This window comes from Pyrus communis, chromosome 11 (genome assembly GCF_963583255.1).
Source record: "Pyrus communis chromosome 11, drPyrComm1.1, whole genome shotgun sequence".
Lineage (NCBI taxonomy): Eukaryota > Viridiplantae > Streptophyta > Magnoliopsida > Rosales > Rosaceae > Pyrus > Pyrus communis.
In genome coordinates, this window is record NC_084813.1 from 10,250,766 (window position 1) to 10,275,311 (window position 24,546).

General features: G+C 40.7%; 1 protein-coding gene across 1 annotated transcript; it reads left to right on the forward strand.

Moving 5' to 3' along the window:
• Positions 1–18,839: 18,839 nt before the first annotated feature.
• Positions 18,840–23,219, forward strand: LOC137708285 (LRR receptor-like serine/threonine-protein kinase IOS1). The gene is made up of 13 exons (XM_068447329.1): positions 18,840–19,055; positions 19,144–19,681; positions 19,766–20,241; positions 20,346–20,478; positions 20,568–20,639; positions 20,722–20,793; positions 20,881–20,961; positions 21,098–21,270; positions 21,356–21,582; positions 21,663–21,789; positions 21,898–21,966; positions 22,067–22,256; positions 22,468–23,219. Exons 1-13 carry the CDS (start codon positions 18,971–18,973, stop codon positions 22,874–22,876), a joined length of 2,652 nt encoding a protein of 883 aa, XP_068303430.1. The 5' UTR covers positions 18,840–18,970; the 3' UTR covers positions 22,877–23,219.
• Positions 23,220–24,546: the final 1,327 nt, after the last annotated feature.

The following is a 24,546-nucleotide window of genomic DNA, read 5'->3' on the forward strand; positions in this document are numbered from 1 at the left end:
TTTTATTAGCATTCCACGTAATGTTGAATGCATTCTATTTAAAATTTAATATTAAGTGGCTTATGTAACCTACTATGCAATGACAATTTCGACCTTATGAGGTTTAAAGAAAATAAGAAATTTCTAAATACATCCCAAATTAATTTTAATGTATTATTTATCTTCTGAAACTATCAAAACCCCTCTCACCCTCCACTCCATTGTTAAATAAAATTCTAACTATTGAAACTATAAACGCATTGATTGAGAAAAAAATTTAACGAATAGAATAGGATATCAATATTTTGGAAGCTTCACATGAGGTAAAATTTCATATTTGTCATTGTTTTAATTATTCAATGACATCAATAATTATTTAAGCCTGCTTTTGCTTTCCATACTACCCAATTTCATACGAGGCTAACCAGCAACGCCTTTTCCGTTCTTATTCATTTTCTGGGGTTTACTTTTGCTCTGTTAGGTTCTTCCCAGTTGCTGTTTTTCATCAGAAATCCTTTTTTGGTAGCAAAAGACTTAAGAGACAGAGATAAAGGAGATTGGTTGTGATGACCCAATGAAATTCAAGCTCAACAGACGGATTGTAGACTTCTATTTTTAGAGAATGTTAGGGTTTTAATCCTAAGTCAATTTAATTTATTAAAATTGAAAATGAGTATTATAAGATTTGAAGAACGTGGGGTGTAAGTGTAACATCCCGTCCCAAATTTCATTTTAACGTACGTGTGAAATTACAATTTTACCCCCTAGTTCGTTAAACTTACGTGTAGTTTAGTGTTGTATGGTGTGGTGTGTAGGACCACCCACACTCATACATTTTCTTTTTCTTTCCGGGATTCCCTCCCTCATTCCCTCACTCTGTCTTTCTCTGTCTTCTTTCTCTCTCTCTCCCCGAGTCCATTTCCTCTCTTCTTCTTCTTCCTTCTGCAAACACACGGACCATACATACAAACCTACTCAAACTTCCACCAATCGAGAAACCAATTACACCATTGAACTCGTGAGGTTGTGAGGAGCACAACCATACCAATTCTAGGTAAGAATTCGAACGTTTTCACGTCGTTTCAACAATGGCCGAATTATGTACTGTTCATGCAAACCTAAACTAGTGTGTTTTTGGAATTTCTAAGCTTGTAGATGTGTTTGTGAGGTCCCAAGGAGCCTCGGAGTGGTTCGTTGGGTGAATTTGGACGTTGGGAAGGCTAGGTTCGAAGTTGGCCGACTTTTGAAGTTGTGGACAGGTATGATCTAGCAATTTTTAGCCCTTGAAACTAGTCTATCGTGATTCTACTAGTCCTAAGCTTCATTTTGGTATAAAGATCGTGAAAAATGGTTGAAAAACGAAGGAGAAAACTTAGTTTGAAAATTACCCAGTTTTCCGGCGCCGTCGCCGGCGCCGGCGTCTCGCCGGAGAAGAAAGGGGAATATTCCGTTAAGTCTAACGGAATATTCCTAACGACAGTGACGGAATCTGGTTAGATTTAACGGAATATTCCGTTAGTTGACGGAATATTCCTGACGGCGTCAGCTGACGCCGTCAGTGTGCAGTGCACGTGGCCGCGCGTGGGGGGCGCGTAGGTCCGTGCCTGTTCAGGCGCGTGGGGGCGCGTGCGTGGTCCAAAATTTTTTCTAAAAATATGGGTGTGATCCTGAGGTTGTGTAGGTCACGTTGGTATATTCAATTGTCCAATTTGAGCAATGTATGAGAAGTTATTACGAGAAGTTGCTTAGGTGCTTTTAAATTAACGTTTTCGTAACTTTGTCGCGTTTAGGTGATTCGTATTCCGAGGACGAGCGTACACACTCGAGGCAGGGGGGCTACGACCCTTCTAATTACCAGTGAGTGGGCTTTTGTTTTCCGTATATACCTATATACATATTAATTCCCAGAAATTAAATAGAAAAGGTTATTTGTTTTATGCCATGCATCATATAAATGTTGTTTACGCATCATTGCATGTATTAGTAGTGGCATACATATATATATGTGTATTTGGTGCTGTGGACGCACAGGTAAGTGCCAGGTAAGCGGTATTCATGTTGTTATGCAATGATAGTTTGAGATGTTTAGAGAGCTCATAATCTGCACCCCCGGTGTTAGTGCTCCCGCCCAGGGCCAGGGCACAGCCTTCACGTGTATGTTCACCAGCACCGCATGCTCGCCTTGGATCCAAGATAGGTGAAGCCTGTCGTACAGACCACAATAGGTGGTTCCGACTTGTAGGTGACCCGCGATTTATCGCACAGCTTCACGTGATCGTAGCACTAGAGCATACATATATATATTACACCCAGCCTGTCGTACAGACCACGTTAGGTGGTTCCGACTCGTGTGCAGATTCAGTTATTGAGTTGAGAGTGGAGCTCTAGATGCAGCCGTACAGGTCACGTTAGGTGACTCCCGGCTGCCAGATTATATGTTATTGATGTGAATTACGTTTGAGCATTTATATTTGATTATGAGATTATGTTGTGGCATATTATGGAGCATGAATGGCATATTGTGGAGCATGATTGACATATCTATACATACGTATATATGTTCATTTTCTGGGAAGTATACAGGTTTTACGGCGAGGGGTTAGAATGTATTTTGCTAAAGCGTTTTCAAAGAACTTTGTTTTTGCCCACTCACGCTTTTGTTTTTGCGCCCCTCCAGGTTCTAGTGGTCTAGCAAGTTCGGTGGTTTATCCCAGAGGGCGTCCCGGCATTTCTGACAGACATTCACCATTGTAGGGTCACCTTCGGGTGTAAATATGTCGTATCTTTTCCTTTTGGACTGTTGTAGACTTGCTCTGAATTGTGTCTCACATACACTAGTACTTTGTATGCTATTAGGTTTTTAATTATTAGTACTTTTATATTACCTTCTTAATAGCTTCCGCACGCGCACATGGCTACGTCACCTTCGAGTGACGGCCAGCACGCCCTGATCTCGGTCGGGGTGTGTCAATAAGAGTATTATGAGAAGTGTTAATAGAATAAGCCTATTTTGACAGTTGTGTATATAATTTATAAAAGCAGAAATGAAATTGGCCACCTACCACCCCATTGGTTGAAATTACAAACTTCATAAAATTAAGAGAACCGGGGGGGGGGGGGGGGGGGGGGGGGGGGTGGGGGGGGAGTTACATATGGGAAAAAAAAGTGTGAAAATGATTTGGACAATTGGCCATCTCAAAAGGCTAATCAATCTTGCTTGAATCAAAGGCATTAGGCACCATTTTATAAGGAACTGACCAAGTCCACAAAATATTATTCTGAATTTATATTAATCGATATAATTTTAAATGATTTACGACAAATATTCTTCTTCTTTGTTCTTATCTATCCTAATTAATAATATGCTCGTTATTGTTTATATCTTTTTTCTGAAGTTGTAGTACTTTTCTTAGTTTTCTAATGAATTTCCTAGCAATTGGTTAGCCATTGACTTAGACTTACTCTCTAACGTGTTGAGCTTAAGTCAAACTGAAGGTAAATCAATCTTGCTTGAATCATAGGCATTAGGCACCATTTTATAAGGAACTGACCAAGTCCACAAAATATTATTCTGAATTTATATTAATCGATATAATTTAAATGATTTACGACAAATATTCTTCTTCTTTGTTCTTATCTATCCTAATTAATAATATGCTCGTTATTGTTTATATCTTTTTTCTGAAGTTGTAGTACTTTTCTAATGAATTTCCCAGCAATTGGTTAGCCATTGACTTAGACTTACTCTCTAACGTGTTGAGCTTAAGTCAAACTGAAGGTAAATCAATCTTGCTTGAATCATAGGCATTGGGCACCATTTTATAAGGAACTGACCAAGTCCACAAAATATTATTCTGCATTTATATTAATGATTTACGACAAATATTCTTGTTCTTTGTTCTTATCTATCCTAATTAATAATATGCTCGTTATTGTTTATCACTTTTTTCTGAAGTTGTAGTACTTTTCTAATGAATTTCCTAGCAATTGGTTAGCCATTGACTTAGACTTACTCTCTAACGTGTTGAGCTTAAGTCAAACTGAAGATAAATATGGTTTGGAGTACTCTAAATACGTGTATGAGGTTAAGGTGCGTGCGTTTATTTATGTATGTGGACAAAGATTTGTACATGTCTTTATTTTGTTGACACGGAAAGCCACCGGGACAGTATGCATATGTTATATATAGGTTATTCCCACACTAGTAAAAAAAACCTGTTGCGCGACGAAACTTTAAACTTCGTCGCTCAAAGTTTTTACAAAAATAAATAATAATAAATTTTTTTTTTTTTAAATCTTTGCGCTTCGTAATCCAAATATTTTGTCGCCTAAACCAGTTTATTTTGTTTTTTATTTAATTTATATTATAAAATTTAAAATATACTTATTTTCATAAGTTTTTATTATTTTTTAAAAACTTTGCACGACGAATATCAATATTTCGTTGCCTAAACCTTATTTACTTATTTTTTATTTATTTTTATATTTTATATTGTTAAACTAAATTATTTCTTTATTTTTTTATTATTTTCTTTGCACAACGAATACACATTTTGTCACATCCCGGCCCGGGGTCCATCATATCCCAAGCCCGCTCCATCACCGTAACACGATATTGTCCGCTTTGGGCCCCGATCATGCCCTCACAGTTTTGTTTCTGGGAACTCACACGAGAACTTCTCAAGGGGTCACCCATCATGGGTGTGCTCTCGCATGCTACTCGCTTAACTTCGAAGTTCCCATGGAACCCGAAGCAAGTGAGCTCCCAAAAGACCTCGCGCTAGGTAGGGATGGGAATATACATATAAGGATCACTCCCCTGGGCGATGTGGGATCTTACAATTGATTGCCTAAACTTTATTTATTTTAATTTATTTATATTTTAAGTTGTAAAATAAAATAATTTTTATTTTTATTATTTTTATAAATTTTGCAAGACGAACTAATATTTCGTCGCATAAAATCCTTAAATTTGGGCGGGAGCGAAAAATTGGATGCAGGAATTTTTTTTAAGACTTTACATGACCAACAATTCGTCTTTGTGTGACCAACACTTCGTCGTGCGAAACTCTAAAAATTTGGGCGGGCGCCAAAAATGGGACGCGGAAATTTAAAAAAAAAAAAATTATTTAAGACTTTGCTTGACTAATATTTCGTCACGCAAACTCATATCCTTCGTCGCGCAAAGTGATATGGTTTTTAAAACCAAAATAACTCCTCCACTATTTTCTCAATGTCTTTCTCTATTCTCTTACCTCTCCTCTCTCTTTCCCTCCCCCCAAATCCGACCCTCTCTCACACTCACTCCTCTCACTTAATTTATCTTCTCTCTCTTCACTATCTCTCACTCTCACTCACTCTCTCATCTCTCTCTCACTATCTCCTCTAATTCTCTCACTCACTCCTCCCTCTCATTCTCACCCACTCTCAATCTTGCCAAAAGGTATATTCTCCCCAAATTTTAATTTTTTTTTCATTAATGTGTTTTTGGAGTTAATTTTGAGTTTGGTGCGGGGTTTAGGGTTGAGTATAGGGTGAAGGGTGGAGTTTGGGGTCGAATTTGGGGTGTACCAATTTTAGGGGAGATTATGTCAATTTTTTGGTATTATTTTATGTTGTTTTTTGGTTATTTGACCATGTTTTTTTTTTTTTTTTTTTTTTTTGTAGGGAATGGTCCAGACTTTGACGACTAAAGTTGAGTATTAGGATGCTATCGAACCATATCGCCTTACCCCCCCCCCCCCCCCAAATTAGCACCACCATAATAGACTTGTATTAGGATTTTATTATTGTACTTTGTTAATTTATGTGTACATTTTGAATATAATATATATTGGATAATTCGATCACTATTTTTCATATGTAATTTTACTTTGAATATGTCAATTTAAATTAAAGTAATTAAAAAAATAAAAAATCATACAATTAAATTAAATTAAAAATGTAAAAATTCGAAAAATCTTGTGCCACCAAATATTTCGTCACGCAAACAATTAATATAATTAAATTAATACTAGCATTTGCCTACATATTTTGTATGTATGAATACCTTTTTTTAGAAAATGAGAATGAGAGAGGGGGAGAGAGAACGTGGAGGGAATGAGAAGTTTTTGTTTTTGGTTTTTACTTTTTTATTTATTTTTTATTTTTTTATATTTATTTTTAATATTGGAGGTATTTCAACATCACATGTAGGTGAGGTTTCAATAAAAAACAGTAAAATTTGGACCTATGAAATTACATTATTGCCCATCATTTTTTTTTGTGTGATAGAAGACTAAGTAGTCTTTTCACCCTATTTTGGTTGACAAAGAGAGTTTCATTAATTAATAGAGATAAGAGAAATAATAAAAAATAAAAAATAAAAAAGTCAAAAACCTTGCGTGACAAAATATTTCGTCGCGCAAAATATTAAATTAATTTAATTTAATTAAAAAATTAAAAAACAAAAATCTTTGCCTAATGAAGTATATTGTCGCGCAAAGTAGCTTTGCGTGACGAAGATTAATTTTCATTGCACAAACCCTATCTTCACAAGCTTTGCGTGACACACCCCGACCGAGATTGGAGCGTGCTGGCCGTCACACAAAGGTGACGTAGCCACGTGCACGTGCGGAAGCTAATAAAGTAGTAATATAAAAGTACGAGTAATTAAAAACTAGCATACAAGGTACTAAAACAAGTGCTAGTAAGTGAGATACAATTTCAGAGCAGGTCTATAGCAGCCCAAACGAAAAAGACAACAGTAGTACGCCCGAAGGCGACCCTACAATGGGGAGTGTCTGTCAGAAACGCCGGAAAGCCCTCAGGGGAAACCACCGCAACGGCTAAGCAACTAGAACCTGGAGGGGCGCAAAACAAAAGCGTGAGTTGGCAAAAACAAAGCTCTTTGAAAACCATTTAGCAAAATACATTCTAACCCCTCGCCGTAAAACCTGTATACTTCCCAGAAAATAAACATATAAACGTATGTATAAACATGCCAAACATGCTCAAGGGTATGCCAATCATGCTCAAGATATGCCATGCCAAAGCCTCATAATGAATGTAAGTGCCCAGGTATAAATCATATCAACATCATAACATCTGGCAGCCGGAGTCACCTAACGTGACCTGTACGGCTGCATCTAAAGCTCAAATCTCAACTCTATAACTGAACCTGCCCACGAGTCGGAACCACTTAAGGTGGTCTGTACGACAGGCCTATGCACCTAACTTGGATCCAAGCTGAGCGTGTGGTGCGGGAGGTGAACATCACGTGAAGGACTGTGCCCTACTCTGGGCGGGAGCACTAACACCGGGGGTGCAGGTTATGAGCTTTCTAAGTCTTTCAAACTACTGCTGAAAGTAAATATGAATACCACTTACCTGGCACTTACCTGTGCGTGCACAGCACCCAATATGCATATATATGTATGCCACTACTAATGCGTGCAATGATGCATAAACGATAATAATAACATGCATGGCATAAGGCAAATAACCCTTTTTAAATCAATTTCTGGGAATATAGATGTATATAGGTATATACGGAAAACAAAAGCCCACTCACTGGTATGTAGAAGGGTCGTAGCCCCCCTGCCTCGCGTGTGCACGCTCGTCCTCGGGGTACGTGTCACCTAGATGCGAAACAACTATAAAAACGTTAACTTTAAAGCACATAACCAACTTCTCGTAATAACTTCTCATACATTGCTCAAAATTGACAAATGAATATACCAACGTGCTCTACACAACCTCAGGATCACAACCATATTTTTAGAATAATTTTCCTCCGCCGCACGCGCCCCCACGCGCCGGCCAAGGCACGGACCTACGCACCCCCCACGCGCGGCCACGTGCCATGCACACTGACGGTGTCAACAGACGCCGTCAGGAATATTCCGTTAAACTGACGGAATATTCCGTTCAACCTAACTGACGCCGTCACTGCCGTTAGGAATATTCCGTTAAACTTAACGGAATATTCTCCTTTCTTCTCCGATCTAACCTCGCCGGACTCCGGCCACCGGAAAACTGGGAAAGTTTAAAACTCACTATTCTTCGTCGTTTTTCATCCATTTTTCACGTATTTTATACCAAAATGAAGCCCTAAACCTCAACTACCACGTTGGACTAGTTTTAGAGCCTAAAAACAACGGAATCAAACTTTCCAAAATATGAAAATTCGGCCAAACTTACAGTTCGTGATTTCGACGTCCAAATCCGTCCAACGATGCACTCCCAAGCTCCTTGGGACCTCACCAACACATCTACAAGCTTCAAATGTCCAAAAACTAAGTAAATTAATGTTGCATGAACAGTACTCAAATCGGAGTTTAAGAAATCGACGTGAAAACGTCGATGTTCTTACCTGAAAAGGGTATATTCGTGCTCCCCTCGACCTCACGATCACAACTGCACCCTTGGTTTCCTCGATCTGCTACGGTATAATGGTTCTTGGTGTGTGTCCGTACGTTTACAGTGGAAATGGGGGCTCGGGGGAGAGAGAGACAGGGAGAAGACAGAGGGAGAGGGAGATAGGGACAGTGTATGTGTGTGTGTGTGTGTGTGTGTGGCCCAACACATGCCAACACCACACCACCCACCAATAAAATAACGAAACGAACTAGGGGCTAAAATGTCATTTCACTAGTACGTTTTAATAATCCCGGGACGGGATGTCACAACCTTCCCACCTTAAAAGAATTTCGTCCCGAAATTCAAAACAACAAGCAGCAGCCCCTAGTGGCCAAAGAACAAACGAGGATACAAATCCCTCATCCGGTCTTCTGTCTCCCACGTAGCTTCCTCAACTGAATGGTTCCTCCACAAAACCTTCACTAAGTTCACCGGCTTGTTCCTCAGAACCTTCTCTTTCCAATCGATGATCGTCACCGGTTCCTCGTCATACGTCAAATCCGGATTAATCTCTAATGGTTGAGGAGGTATTACGTAAGATGGATCAGCAACATAGTGTCGGAGCATAGACACGTGAAAAACATTATGCACTCTAGTCAACTCCGGAGGCAACTCCAACCTGTAAGCTACCTCACAAACTCGTTCTGTGACCATGTACGGTCCGATGTACCTAGGGCTCAACTTCCCCTTCTTTCCAAATCGCACAACACCTCTCCACGGTGAAAGCTTCAAAAATACCCAATCTCCGACCTCATACACTCTGTCCGTAGCATGCCGATCCGCTAGACTCTTTTGCCTGTCTTGAGCTGCTTTCAGGTTAGACTTAATCACCTGAACATTCTGGGTAGTCTCCTCGACAATCTCCGGACCCACTAAAACTCTTTCGCCAACCTCTGACCAACACAACGGTGTGCAACAAGCTCTGCCATACAAGGCCTCAAATGGCGCCATGCCAATGCTCGAATGAAAACTGTTGTTGTAAGCAAATTCCATCAAATCTAACCGCTGGTGCCAAGCATCACCAAACTGCAACGCCGAAGCTCGCAGCATATCCTCCAAGGTCTGAATAGTTCTCTCTGACTGTCCGTCGGTCTGTGGATGATATGCCGTACTATAAAGTAATCTCGTGCCCAAAGCTTCCTGAAAAGCCACCCAAAACTTCGATGTGAATCGTGGATCACGATCCGAGATAATACTCACTGGGACACCATGATACTTCACCACCTTTGAGATGAACAACTCCGCTAAACGGCTCAAAGAATACTTTTCTCTCACTGGAATAAAATGAGCCGACTTAGTGAGTCGATCAACGATCACCCAAATGTCGTCAAAGCCATTTTGTGTACGCGGCAACTTGTACACAAAATCCATGGTGATATTTTCCCATTTCCACTCTGGAACGGGAAGCGGCTGCAACAACCCAAACGGCTTCTTTCTTTCTGCTTTAACCTGTTGACACACAGCACACCTGCTCACGTACTCGGCTATCTCCCTCTTCATACCCGGCCAATAATAAAATGGTCGAATGGTATGATACATTTTGGTAGCTCCTGGATGCATGGCATAAGCCGAGATATGTGCTTCATCGAGAATTTCCTTCTTCAACTCCACATCATTTGGCACGAACATTCTACCCTCTAGCATCAACATGCCATCCGAATCACGAACTCTGAGGTCTCGCCTCCTTCCTTGATCTCGAGCCTGGATTAGTTCTTGAGTCTCCTGATCAGCTACTTGGACTTCAAGTACCCGATCCACAAGTATCGGCCTAACTTGAAAATTAGCAAGTAGCGCCACTTCTCGATCTTCGGCTTCTAGCCTTACTCCCGTAGCACGCAAGTCCACCAAAAGAGGAACACGACTAGCGTACAACGCATTAATGCGGCCCTGCGACTTCCTGCTAAGTGCATCAGCCACTACGTTCGCACGACCAGGATGATAATCAATCGTGCAATCGTAATCGCTGAGCAACTCCAACCACCTCCGCTGACGAAGATTAAGTTCCTTCTGAGTAAAGAGATACTGGAGACTCTTGTGATCTGTAAAGATCCTGCACTTCTCTCCGTAAAGATAGTGTCTCCACAACTTCAACGCAAAGATGATAGCAGCCAACTCCAAATCATGTGTAGGGTAATTCAACTCATGAGGTTTCAACTGCCGCGAAGCATAGGCAATCACCCTACCATGCTGCATCAATACACACCCCAGACCATTCAAGGAAGCATCGCTATAAACCTCGAAATCACCACTATCGTCTGGGAGTGCCAAAACAGGTGCATGAGTGAGACAATGCTTCAACTGCTGGAAACTCTGCTCACACCTATCATCCCACTCAAATTTAACATCTTTCCTCGTTAACCTCGTCAACGGCAAGGCAATCACCGAAAAATCCTTAACGAATCTCCGATAATACCCCGCCAAACCAAGGAAACTTCTCACCTCGGTGACGGTTCGCGGTTGCTCCCAACTCTCTACCGCTGCAACTTTCTGAGGGTCAACCAAAATACCCTGAGCAGAAATGATGTGTCCCAAAAACGCAACTTGATCTAACTAGAATTGGCACTTGCTAAACTTAGCATATAACTGGTGTTCCCTCAACCTTTTCAACACCAAAGTAAGATGTCGAACATGCTCCGCCTTCGACTTAGAATACACCAGAATATCGTCGATGAAGACAATAACAAATCTATCCAAGTAGGGTTGGAACACCCGATTCATCAAATCCATGAAGGCGGCTGGTGCATTCGTCAACCCAAAGGGCATAACCAGAAACTCGTAATGACCGTAACGAGTCCTGAACGCCGTCTTAGGGACATCATCCCTACTAATCTTCAGCTGATAGTACCCAGACCTCAAATCAATCTTAGAAAACACACAAGCACCTCTAAGGTGATCGAACAAATCATCGATACGCGGCAACGGATAACGGTTTTTAATCGTCACCCGATTGAGTTGCCTGTAATCGATGCACAGCCTCAAAGTTCCATCCTTCTTCCTCACAAACAACACTAGAGCGCCCCAAGGCGAAGTACTAGGCTGGATAAATCCCTTATCCACTAACTCCTGCAACTAAACTTTCAATTCCCTTAACTCCGCGATAGCCATACGATAAGGAGTTAAAGAAATAGGATTAGTACCTGGAAGCAACTCAATAGTGAACTCTACGTCTCGATCTGGGGGTAAACCAGGTAAATCCTCGGGGAATACATCAGGGAAGTGTCTGACTACTCTCACATCCTCAACTCTGTTAGGAACAGCCTCATCTAGCACCACATGAGCCAGATACCCCTGACAACCCTTAGTTAACAACTTTTTCGCTCGCAGCGCCGAAATAACACCATATCTCACCCCACTCTGCTCACCAACAAAAGTAACCACAGGTAGTCCAGGTCGATGAAACGTAACTACTTTCCCGTAACAGTCAATGTTGGCACGATAGAAATGTAACCAATCCGTGCCCAGAATCACGTCAAAGTCCACAATATCTAACAGGATAAGATCGGCTGACAGAGCAACACCCTCTACGATCACTGGACATCCTGGGTACACACAATCTACAACGCAACTCTCTCCTCTAGGCATAACAAACTCTAAATCATACCCTAGAGGTGTGGGGCGAGGTTACGTCACTTGAGCAAACGTATGAGAAATTACGAAATGTGTAGCTCCACAATTGATAGGAGCATATTTAGGCGACTTACTTAGCTTGTTTTCGTGCATCTATGTTGTTAATTCATAGTTGTTTTAGTAGTTTAAGCCATTTTCGTGTGTTTTTAGGTTCATATGGCTAAGGAAGCAAAAAGATGCATTTTGGAGCATTTTGGAGCAAAATTGGGCTTGGAATGGATAGCATATGCTTGGAGCCAAAGTGTTGGACGAATTTGAAAGCCTTGTATGCACTTTGGACATAAAACAAAGGGCCTAGCCCAATCAAACAATCCTTTGAGCCATGCAAAACCTCTAGCCCAATCAACAACCCTTAGCCACATGCATTCACACACACATGCACTTACTCTTTCATCATTGCACCACCATTCACACACACATGCACTTACTCTTTCATCATTGCAACACACATGCACTTACTCTTTCATCATTGCACCACCATTCACACACACATGCACTTACTCTTTCATCATTGCACCACCAATTCAACACATACATTTCCACCTTCCTACTTCATCATTTCAACCACATATTCACCCACATGCACTCTAATCATTCAACACATGCATTCACACACCAACAACCTAGCTCTTTTTCCATCATTATTTCATCCACATGCACTCTCAATCATAACAACCACATTCACTCTTAAACAATCACCCACTTATTCTCCCATTCCCCCTATAAAAACCCATGCATTCATACACAAAAAACACATCTCATTTTCATACACAACACATCACAAACACATCCAATCTTCCCTCATTGCCGTGAGCTACCATTCCCTTATAATCCAAACACCACTCCTCATCCATTTCCATAATTCCCCAATCCATTCAACACACCAACAACATCCCTTAGACCTTGTGCTACGACGAAGAGGAAGATAAGAGGGCCTAAACGTTCATACAATTCAAGTTTGAGTTGTTGGAATGTTTAGGTGTTTCTTTGATTCTCTTTGTTTTGTACCATGAGGAACTTCCTCTCGGCTTCATTCCATTAGATACACTCTCCCATTTCTTAAAGGATTTCGACATCAGTTTTGCTTCAAGGGTTCTTTCTTCTTAATCCTATGTTCACTCATGTTATATATTTTTATGTCAAACCTTTTGTAAACATGAAGTGTAACTAATCTCTCTCTAGGGATTCGATGTAGCCTTGCAAGATTGCCATGTAGTTAATTCGGAATTCTCATTTAATCTATCTATTTCTTGTTTCATTCTCCGATTTAATTGTGACTTAGTGTGTTGATTTTAATGCTTGATCATCATTTGAATTAACCACAGGTTGTTTAGCCAAGATTAAAGCACACATCATGCATAATCTTGGTAGATATGTGAATGAATGAAGGGAATGTTTTGCAAACATCCTGCCGAGTGTTCCCTTTGGTTTTGTGAAAGTTTCTTGTGCACTACATAGTCTTGATTAGGAACCAAAGTTGCACATCACAATTAGGCTCATGATTAGAGACATTTGATCAAATCCACACATCATATGGCTGATTATATCTAAGTGAAACAAACCCAAGAAATAAGTAGAGGGATGAGTATAATCTGACTTAACAAGCATGGACTTGGCTTAGCAATGGTGAAATCGAATCTCTAGCTTCATCTCCATTTGTGCTATCTCTTTTTATTAGTTGTTGATTCATTCATTTTGTGTTTACTTCATTTCCTTATGCTTTAATTTACAATCTGTCATTTAGTTTAATCAAAACCTAAATCCCCCTTTACCTTATTGTTCAATTTAGTTAGAAATCAATTTAGTTTATGCTTTAAAGCATTTTGAGTCTTTGGTTTATCTTAGTGTTTTAAAGTTTAGTTTTGCATTCTTTGAGTCTAGTATAGTGTTTTAGATTGTGTTTTTAGCGTTTTTGAGTCAAATCCAAGTGATTAACAATCCCTCCTAATCCCCGGTCCAGAACGATCCCTACTTACATACTTACTACAATTGTCAAAAAGAGGGTTTAATTTGTGTGCGTATAATTCTCGCATCAACAATCAATTAAGACTCTAGCAAAACAACCAAGAATGTTCAACGTACCCATAATCAAGTCCGGGTTGTTCTGAGCGTCCTGCAGAGAAATATTGTGAAGACGCCCCTGTCCCTGCTGACGCCCGCCGCGGCCTCTGTTCGCCTGAACGCCGCATCCCTGAGCACCACGCCCCTGACTGGGCTGGCCCGACTATCTCGAAGACCCTGCACTGCTAGTGGCAATCTCCCCCTGCTGATACTGTCATCCCTGATACCACTGAGAACCACCCGCTGGAGCTGGAGGATACGGCATATAGCCGCCTGAATACTGGGGATAGCCACCCTGGGAATAGGGATCCTGAGGGTGCTGATACTGCCCCGGAGCATAAGGGACAGCATCACCCTGATAGTGGTAAGCACCACCTCGACCCGTCTGGCCGTAACTACTAGGACCCTGGATCTGCTGGAGTGGTGCAGGTGGTGGCATAAAGGTCTGCTGTGGTTTCTGCTGCTGCTGACCCTGGGGACAATTCGCCGCTCTATGTCCCAACTGTCCACACGTGAAGCACCCACTGCTACCACGTCTACACTCGCCGAAATGCCGGTTGTTACACCTGCGGCAAATAGGGGCTCTGCCTCGACCACCATCGCCCTGCCTCTGGCCTCTAGCGCCACCAGAAAATCTACCTCCACGACCCTGTCCAGTGGCACTGAAGCTGCCACTCGAAGAACTCGAGCTAGCACCACCCCTCTTGAAGTTCTGAGTCTGACAGGGCCCAAGCGATGCCTGACCTTTGCCTTTGTCATCTTTCTTCTGGTTGCCGTCCTTCTCTTCATCAGTGTCGCTTGACATATTCTCAGAGTCCTCGATCCTCAACAGTATCTCACAGAAGTCCCGGTAAGTCTCGCTGTGGACAGTAGACGCCATAGAACGCCACTTCTTCCTGGTGCCCAAACGGAAAAGACGAAGCATCTCCGCCGGATTACCAGCGACATCAGGATGGTAACGAGACAAGTCCGTAAACTTACGGTAGTATTCATTCGCTGACATCTTCCGCTGTTTTAGCTCGGTAAACTCCTGCTTCTTGCGGTCAATGTACTCAGGGGGCACATACCTTCTCCTAAACAACTCCGTAAAAACATTCCAATCAGTCCTCTGATCCGGAGTCAACCTACGAAGCTCCTGCTCCCACCAAGTTGCCGACTCCGTATCCAGAAACCATGCGGTCGTCTCGACCCACCTCTCCATAGGCAAGTTCCCCTGATTATGCAGCACACGGAAAGTCTTCTCTATGTGTTCTAGCCAGCGCTCTGCGCCCTCGTGCCCCTCACTGCCCTTAAACTTATCAAACTTCAGATTGTACATAGTCTCCAGAGGAGTCCTCTGGGAGGGTGCATCACTGACTGAAGGGCTGTAGCAAAAGCTTCCCCCAACTGAGTAATATCGGGGAAACTAGGCTCAGAAGAGCGACGGGGTTCCCGACGAGGAGGCATAATTCTGACAGAAGACACCAAAACCATTAGAATACTCACAAGGACACAGGACTGCCAAACCTAGGCTCTGATACCAAACTGACACACCCCGACCGAGATCGGAGCGTGCTGGCCGTCACACAAAGGTGACGTAGCCACGTGCACGTGCGGAAGCTAATAAAGTAGTAATATAAAAGTACGAGTAATTAAAAACTAGCATACAAGGTACTAAAACAAGTGCTAGTAAGTGAGATACAATTTCAGAGCAGGTCTATAGCAGCCCAAACGAAAAAGACAACAGTAGTACGCCCGAAGGCGACCCTACAATGGGGAGTGTCTGTCAGAAACGCCGGAAAGCCCTCAGGGGAAACCACCGCAACGGCTAAGCAACTAGAACCTGGAGGGGCGCAAAACAAAAGCGTGAGTGGGCAAAAACAAAGCTCTTTGAAAACCATTTAGCAAAATACATTCTAACCCCTCGCCGTAAAACCTGTATACTTCCCAAAAAATAAACATATAAACGTATGTATAAACATGCCAAACATGCTCAAGGGTATGCCAATCATGCTCAAGATATGCCATGCCAAAGCCTCATAATGAATGTAAGTGCCCAGGTATAAATCATATCAACATCATAACATCTGGCAGCCGGAGTCACCTAACGTGACCTGTACGGCTGCATCTAAAGCTCAAATCTCAACTCTATAACTGAACCTACCCACGAGTCGGAACCACTCAAGGTGGTCTGTACGACAGGCCTGGGTGTAACATATATATACGCTCTAGTGCTACGATCACGTGAAGGCTGTGCGAATAATCGCGAGTCACCTACGAGTCGGAACCACCTAATGTGGTCTGTACGACAGGCCTATGCACCTAACTTGGATCCAAGCTGAGCGTGTGGTGCGGGAGGTGAACATCACGTGAAGGACTGTGCCCTACTCTGGGCGGGAGCACTAACACCGGGGGTGCAGGTTATGAGCTTTCTAAGTCTTTCAAACTACTGCTGAAAGTAAATATGAATACCACTTACCTGGCACTTACCTGTGCGTGCACAGCACCCAATATGCATATATATGTATGCCACTACTAATGCGTGCAATGATGCATAAACGATAATAATAACATGCATGGCATAAGGCAAATAACCCTTTTTAAATCAATTTCTGGGAATATAGATGTATATAGGTATATACGGAAAACAAAAGCCCACTCACTGGTATGTAGAAGGGTCGTAGCCCCCCTGCCTCGCGTGTGCACGCTCGTCCTCGGGGTACGTGTCACCTAGATGCGAAACAACTATAAAAACGTTAACTTTAAAGCACATAACCAACTTCTCGTAATAACTTCTCATACATTGCTCAAAATGGACAAATGAATATACCAACGTGCTCTACACAACCTCAGGATCACAACCATATTTTTAGAATAATTTTCCTCCGCCGCACGCGCCCCCACGCGCCGGCCAAGGCACGGACCTACGCGCCCCCCACGCGCGGCCACGTGCCATGCACACTGACGGTGTTAACAGACGCCGTCAGGAATATTCCGTTAAACTGACGGAATATTCTGTTAAACCTAACTGACGCCGTCACTGCCGTTAGGAATATTCCGTTAAACTTAACGGAATATTCTCCTTTCTTCTCCGATCTAACCTCGCCGGACTCCGGCCACCGGAAAACTGGGAAAGTTTAAAACTCACTATTCTCCGTCGTTTTTCATCCATTTTTCACGTATTTTATACCAAAATGAAGCCCTAAACCTCAACTACCACGTTGGACTAGTTTTAGAGCCTAAAAACAACGGAATCAAACTTTCCAAAATATGAAAATTCGGCCAAACTTACAGTTCGTGATTTCGACGTCCAAATCCGTCCAACGATGCACTCCCAAGCTCCTTGGGACCTCACCAACACATCTACAAGCTTCAAATGTCCAAAAACTAAGTAAATTAATGTTGCATGAACAGTACTCAAATCGGAATTTAAGAAATCGACGTGAAAACGTCGATGTTCTTACCTGAAAAGGGTATATTCGTGCTCCCCTCGACCTCACGATCACAACTGCACCCTTGGTTTCCTCGATCTGCTACGGTATAATGGTTCTTGGTGTGTGTCCGTACATTTACAGTGGAAATGGGGGCTCGGGGGAGAGAGAGACAGGGAGAAGACAGAGGGAGAAGGAGATAGGGACAGTGTATGTGTGTGTGTGTGTGTGTGTGGCCCAACACATGCCAACACCACACCACCCACCAACAAAATAACAAAACGAACTAGGGGCTAAAATGTCATTTCACTAGTACGTTTTAATAATCCCGGGACGGGATGTCACATTGCGTGACAAACCATGCGCGCCCAAAATTTCGTTGCGTAAGGTTTTGCGTGGCGAACTTGTACTTTGCGCAACAAACTTATTTCGTCGTGCAAAGTGTTTTTTGTAGTAAGGTCATCAAGAAGGTGTGCTGGTAAATACCACATGATACATAAATTTTAGGGAACTTTAACGAAAAGCTCCCGATACTGTTCACTTTAACGAAAAACCACATTTTTACAAAAAAAAGTCAATTCTGGTACTATTCACTTTACCCTTTATTTTATCCTTATCGTTAAAACTCAAAGTTTTCAAACTCTTTTCATTAGTTTTCCTTAAATTTTATGAGTTATTTTGCTATGATTGGATAACAAAAAAAAAAAAAAAAGAACAAAAACTTGTATGAATTGTTAATGACTTCAAAAAAAGTCATGTAGGAAAAATTATTCTTTGAATAGTGCAAGGTAACTTTTTAGAGTGAGAATTACTACTTAGGACTTACGCAAACTTGAACTTTTTAATTGTGATATACAGCAAGTGAACATTTATTTAAGTGTGTCCTCGTTCATTTGTATGGTTAAGCAACGTCAAAGTCAAGATAAAGCCAGATAGATGACTTGCATGCAAGTGTGCATAAATGAAGGGATGTGCTGATCACGACAGGAGCATTGAATTGGAACGGGATCTGGATCCCTTCCACCAAATCCTCCCCATCAATTAATCGGGATCCTTGAAATTTAATCAAACGACTAAAGTTATTATAACTTTTTAAGTGGGTCCCTATTTTTAGCCATTTGATCAAATTTCAAGGATCCAGATTAGTTGATGGGGACGATTTGGTGGAAGGGATCCGGAGAGGATCCCTTTCCCATTGAATTTACCAGTTCTGAGTACGTACCAATTAGGGTTAGAGAAAGAAAATAGACTAAGTCTCTAATTGTTAATATATTTCTCATTTGACTGCTTTGGCAGTATATATATGAACTACAAGTTGATTTCCATGGAAATTCTCCACATGCAAAAATTCTTTTTACAAACACAAACAAATTTGACTAAGTATCCAATAATATCTCTTTTTTTTCTTTTTTTTACAATAATTCTACTACTTTGGCAATATATATTGCAAGACTATTCATGGAGAACATGCTTGAAGCTCAACTTAGAGAGAAATGGGAATGTTGAAAAACCTTCGATTTGTATTCGTTTGCTGTTTTTCTATTATACTTCTAGTTCATGCACAAGATGATCAATCAGGTAAAACATTTGATCATCTAAAACTTGAAAATTTTGTTCATAACTGTCCACCAGTCTTGTTGCTAACTTACCGTCTCCGAACACTCAGGTTTCATCAGCTTGGACTGTGGACAGCCATCAAATTCTAGCTACTCTGAGTCAACAACCGGCATTGACTACATTTCAGATGCAACCTTCATAAGCACTGGTGTGAGCAAAAGCGTAGCACCTGCATACAAAGCTACTTATCAGCTACAGGCAGCTTATGTCAGGAGCTTTCCTCTGGGGGTCAAGAACTGTTACAAAGTAAACATCACAAAGAACACCAAGTATTTAATCCGAGCGGCTTTCCTGTATGGTAATTATGACGGCCTAAATAAGCCGCCAAAGTTTGATCTTGTCATCGGAGCTAGTTACTGGGATTCAGTGGCATTTACTGATGCATCTTTAATTACCATCAAAGAAGTTGTTCACATTCCCACGTTAGACTACATAACTGTGTGTTTACTCAACAAGGGAACCGGAACACCATTCATTTCATCATTGGAATTCAGGCCTTTGAAAAACACTACGTATCTGACTCCAACGGGTTCATTGGCACTTTCCCTTCGATTAGATGTCGGTTCAACAGTTAATCAAGCATACAGGTAAGGTCATTTCAGTAGTACTGGTTTTAATTATATTCTATTTGCTCCGATACTGACAATAAGTAGTACTTTTACTTAATTAAGGTATCCCTATGATGCTTTGGATCGGTTTTGGCAACCCTTCAACTTGAATAAGTGGACGCAGTTAGCTACCTCGCTTACCGTTGATGCTCAAAGTCACAATGATTACCAAGTACCATCTATCGTAACGAGATCTGCCAGCACGCCTCTAGATCCTAGTGATACGATGGACTTCAATTGGAATGCCCCGGATACAAGTACTCAATACTATATCTTCATTCACTTTGCTGAACTCCAGCTGCTTAAAGCGAACCAGTCCAGATCATTCAATATCACGTTGAATGGAGATCATTGGTTTGGACCTTTTGTCCCGGCTTACTTATCCACAATCACTGTGTTTAGCCCCTCAGCCTTAACCGGAGGCAATTATAGTTTCTCACTTGTTCAAACGGAGAATTCAACTCTCCCACCAATTCTCAACGCCATGGAGATCTACACATTGATAGATTTATCACAATCTGAAACCAATACAGATGATGGTAAATCAATCATTTCAACATCTTCTAGTCAATTTCTTCCACTAAATTCGTGTATTTGCTTTATTAAATTGACTGCTACATGAATATGCCTGTGAAAATACTAGTGTCTGCCATCACAAACATAAAGTCAACATATGGAGTGGACAAAGATTGGCAAGGAGACCCATGTACTCCTGAAGGCTACATGTGGGAAGGTCTAAATTGTACCTTCAACGGTTCCCCCAGAATTATATCCTTGTAAGTTTAAGCAGGTCTTTCTTGTTTTAGAAAGCAACGATTTTTATCGTAACTTCGTTAATTAACAAAATTATCGAACTTTTATTTAGGGACCTGTCCTCGAGTGGATTGACCGGGGAGATAATTTCATATATATCTGACCTTGCCGTGTTACAATCTTTGTAAGTATCACATCATCACAAGCTCAATGGTTCATATATTTCTCATAATGGGTACTAACAGTGTGAATCTTTCTTAACTCAGGGATTTATCAAACAACAGCTTAACTGGATCAATACCTGAATTTCTGTCTAAAATGCCAAACCTGAAAGTCCTGTAAGTACCTTCGATTGGAATAGTTACTCCAAATTCCATGGTTAAGTAGAAAATGAGGTGATCAATAACTTTGCTCTTCCTTTGCAGTAACTTAGAAAGAAACAAGTTCAACGGTTCAGTTCCAGCCGACCTCATTGAAAGATCGAAAAGTGGTTCGCTATCATTGAGGTTTGTTTCTGGCCAAAACCATTTTTCTAGTATATTGCCTTAACATTTCCTTTTCCTCTTCTTTTCATTACAATTTTCATTGCTTTGATAAACGCTGTGATACCGACTGTATATTCATCAACCTTGTCAATGCTAGTGTTGGAGAAAATGCAGACCTATGTGCAGAAAATTCATGCAAAAAAGAGGAGACAAAAAAAAAGAAGAAGAACATAATTGTTCCAATAGTAACAGCAATTGGTGGATTTTTTATTCTTGTGGTACTTGTAGTGTCTATATTCATGTGGCTAAAAAGAGGAAGGAAACAAGAAGGTAAATCCAGAATATATGTTCTGAAGTAAATAGAGCGAACACATGTTCTGATGCTTATGAAACTTTTGATGATCTATTTAAACAGTTGTAACAGCAGTTTCACATCAACCCAACAATCAAGTTGATTCATTGGAGTCCAAAAAACGACAGTTTACATACTTGGACGTCCTGCAGATTACAAACAACTTTCAGACAATTATTGGCAGAGGTGGATTCGGAAAAGTTTACCATGGTTTTGTCGATGATACTCAAGTAGCTGTAAAGATGCTTTCTCCAACATCAGGTCAAGGATACCAACAGTTTCAAGCAGAGGCATGTCCCAAGAACCGATACAGAAACTTTAATGAACTAATTTCTACGAACAAAATTTGACTTTGAATCTTAAATTGCAGGTCAAACTTCTAATCAGAGTTCATCACAGAAACTTGACAAGTCTTGTGGGATACTGCAACGAAGGAACCAACATGGCGCTCATCTATGAATTTATGGCCAACGGAAATTTGGACTCGCATCTTCTAGGTATGGTAGAAACTTGACAATGCAAACACATTAAAGTTTGAAATTTTACCTAGTTTTATTGAAACATTTAACCAATATAAATTGGTTATTTTCAATACTATTGTACAGGTGAGAATAATAATGCAAATGTTTTGACTTGGGAAGGTAGACTCCAAATAGCAACAGATGCAGCACAAGGTTACCCAGTAAACTTGGGCAAAATCCAAAATTCCAAACTTATTCAACGCTTTCCTATTTTGTTTCCCGTAACAAATTAAAGAGTGAATTTGAAATGTAGGATTGGAGTACCTTCACAATGGTTGCAAGCCACCCATAGTCCACAGAGATGTGAAGACAACAAACATTTTGCTAGCCGAAAATTTCCAAGCAAAATTAGCTGATTTTGGTCTGTCCAGAATTTTCCCAACTGATGGAGGCACTCATATGTCTACTGCTGTAGCTGGAACCCCAGGATACCTTGATCCCGAGTAAGTCTCTATTTCATTTTGTCAATATCGATTTTCATACTCTAGTTTTTTCTGATTGCAGCCCTCCCTTTGTTTTTACGCTTTGATTATTCTCCTTTTTTTCACTCACAAAAAATAAGAGGAGCGAATAGATATGATAAAATGGGCGTGTACACCTTGTATGCACGCTTTCTAAATGGTACACTTGAGTAACATTGGTCTGGATTTGCAGGTACCACACAACAGGTTGGCTCAATGAGAAGAGTGATGTTTATAGCTTCGGAGTTGTTCTGTTGGAGATCATCACTGGCCGCCCTGCGATATCAAAAACACAGGAGAAGGTTCATGTAAATCAATGGGTTAGCTCCATGCTTGCTAGAGGGGATATCAAAACTATTCTAGATCCGAGATTACGTGGAGATTATGAAATCAACTCTGCCTGGAAGGCTGTTGAACTAGCAATGAATTGTGTGTCGAATACATCCAACAAAAGGCCAAACATGAGTGAGGTAGTCAGAGGGCTTAAGGATTGTTTAGAAGTTGAGTTGGCTCGAACGAATGTCAACCGTGTGACTGAATCAACAGATTCAGTTATTTACTCTATGAATGTGACTACGGAACTTAGTCCTTTGGCAAGGTAGTTCTTTGTTCAGAAGAAGAATTTCCCAATGCTTTTGTATTTCAATCTTTTTTTGTTTATCTTGTATTGAAGCTTGCAACTACTTAATTGTAAAAAAAATCAATTACCAGAGTTTGTATGTGCAACTTGATATAACATCATGAGTTGGCTATCATTTCCTTTTTCAATTAAGAGATGACTTTTATAAACCCTAGAATTTTGCAATTTGGATGAACCAAGTTCTCGCCACTTGGTCAAGATTGAATAGTTTTGGAGCAAACTCCGTAATCACGGATAATCTGGGTAGTTACTTTTATCAAACTCGTGAAGATACGTTGATCGATAACTATGAACAGAAAATGGTAAGGCAATCTACAATCCGAAATCTACATTGAGCCTATTTCCCCTGTTAATCTCCTCGAGGGCATTCTTGAAAGGTTGCATAATTTTCAGTGACAAAGTTCAGTAAATTGTAAAGTTATGGTGAGGGGCAGATTATAATATATAACTGAGTGACCAGTGGTCTGTGTCAGTTGACAGTAGTGAATGTCATAAATTATGTTTTCGTGAAGAGATACAAGGATATTATTCTTGGCTGTGGATCATTTTCACGATTGTTACAATTTATACCTTCCCACGAGTAAATTTGAGGGGCGCATGGATCTCCTTGCCAGTTTTTTTATTTTATTTTATTTTAGGAGCAAGTCTCTTTCCCCCCCCCCCCCCCATTTTCTCTGATTTTTTTGAATATTTTCATGGAAATATCTACCGTATCGAAAAAATTTTAAACATAATTCAGAACAACCACATATATAAGGTTACATTGACAGTTTGCAAGTCATGTTACGTATATCAGCCACCGCTTAACCGTGCACGTGGAAAATATGAAATTTGTTGTCATTTATTTTATGGACACATATGACCCTTATCGGCCTCTAACCATTATTCTTAATTTTTTTTTTCACTGAGGTTGGGCCTAGGTTGTGGTCATACTCATTAAATTTCGAGGCACAAGAACGTGCATCATAACTAGTGAACACTCCCACTTCTCATATTAAGTTATTGCCTTGCACACCCATATAAAAATAATGGGAATTTTTTTTTTCAAATTTCACAAATTTTTGCAATTGGAATCTTGAAACAGAAATTGGAACATACCCAGTATTCTAGCACGTCAAAATTAAAGTTTTTTCCACAACTCATAGTCTCCAACATGAAACGCAAACTCTAATTGAACTTCTAAGTATTAATTCGTCATACAAACAACCCATATATTCCCTAAATCATTGATATATGAACTTGGAATTAAACACGTTACCTTTCTATGCCTGTCGAAGCTTCAGTCGCCGGAAAAAATGGAACTTTCCAGCCAAAACAAAAAACATGGTACAAACACCCTATCTTTAAGGATGGAACAATTTGTTGTGTTTGATTATGGAATAATAACACACATAGCTCACATATCTGAGCTCGACTTCACTCTTCTCACCTCTCTCTCGACATCCTTGTGATCGAAATCAAAGCTCTGATCTCAACCCAAAACCCAGATCTCACTCTTCTCACCTCTCTCTCGACTTTCCTCTCCTCAAAATCAAAGCTCACACATCTGAGCTAAACCCAAAAGCCCACAGCTTTCTTGCTCGACATCCCCAACTTCGAAATCAAAAAAATGACACAATGAGCTGTGAGTTT

What these genes read in the sequence shown, in the direction of transcription:
- LOC137708285 (XM_068447329.1), top strand. Translation starts at nt 18,971, where the DNA reads ATGGGAATGTTGAAAAACCTTCGATTTGTATTCGTTTGCTGTTTTTCT. An exon ending in CTTGCCGTGTTACAATCTTT is followed by an intron (nt 20,640 to 20,721) that starts GTAAGTATCACA and finishes TTCTTAACTCAG; the next exon opens with GGATTTATCAAACAACAGCT. An exon ending in TTTGGACTCGCATCTTCTAG is followed by an intron (nt 21,790 to 21,897) that starts GTATGGTAGAAA and finishes ACTATTGTACAG; the next exon opens with GTGAGAATAATAATGCAAAT.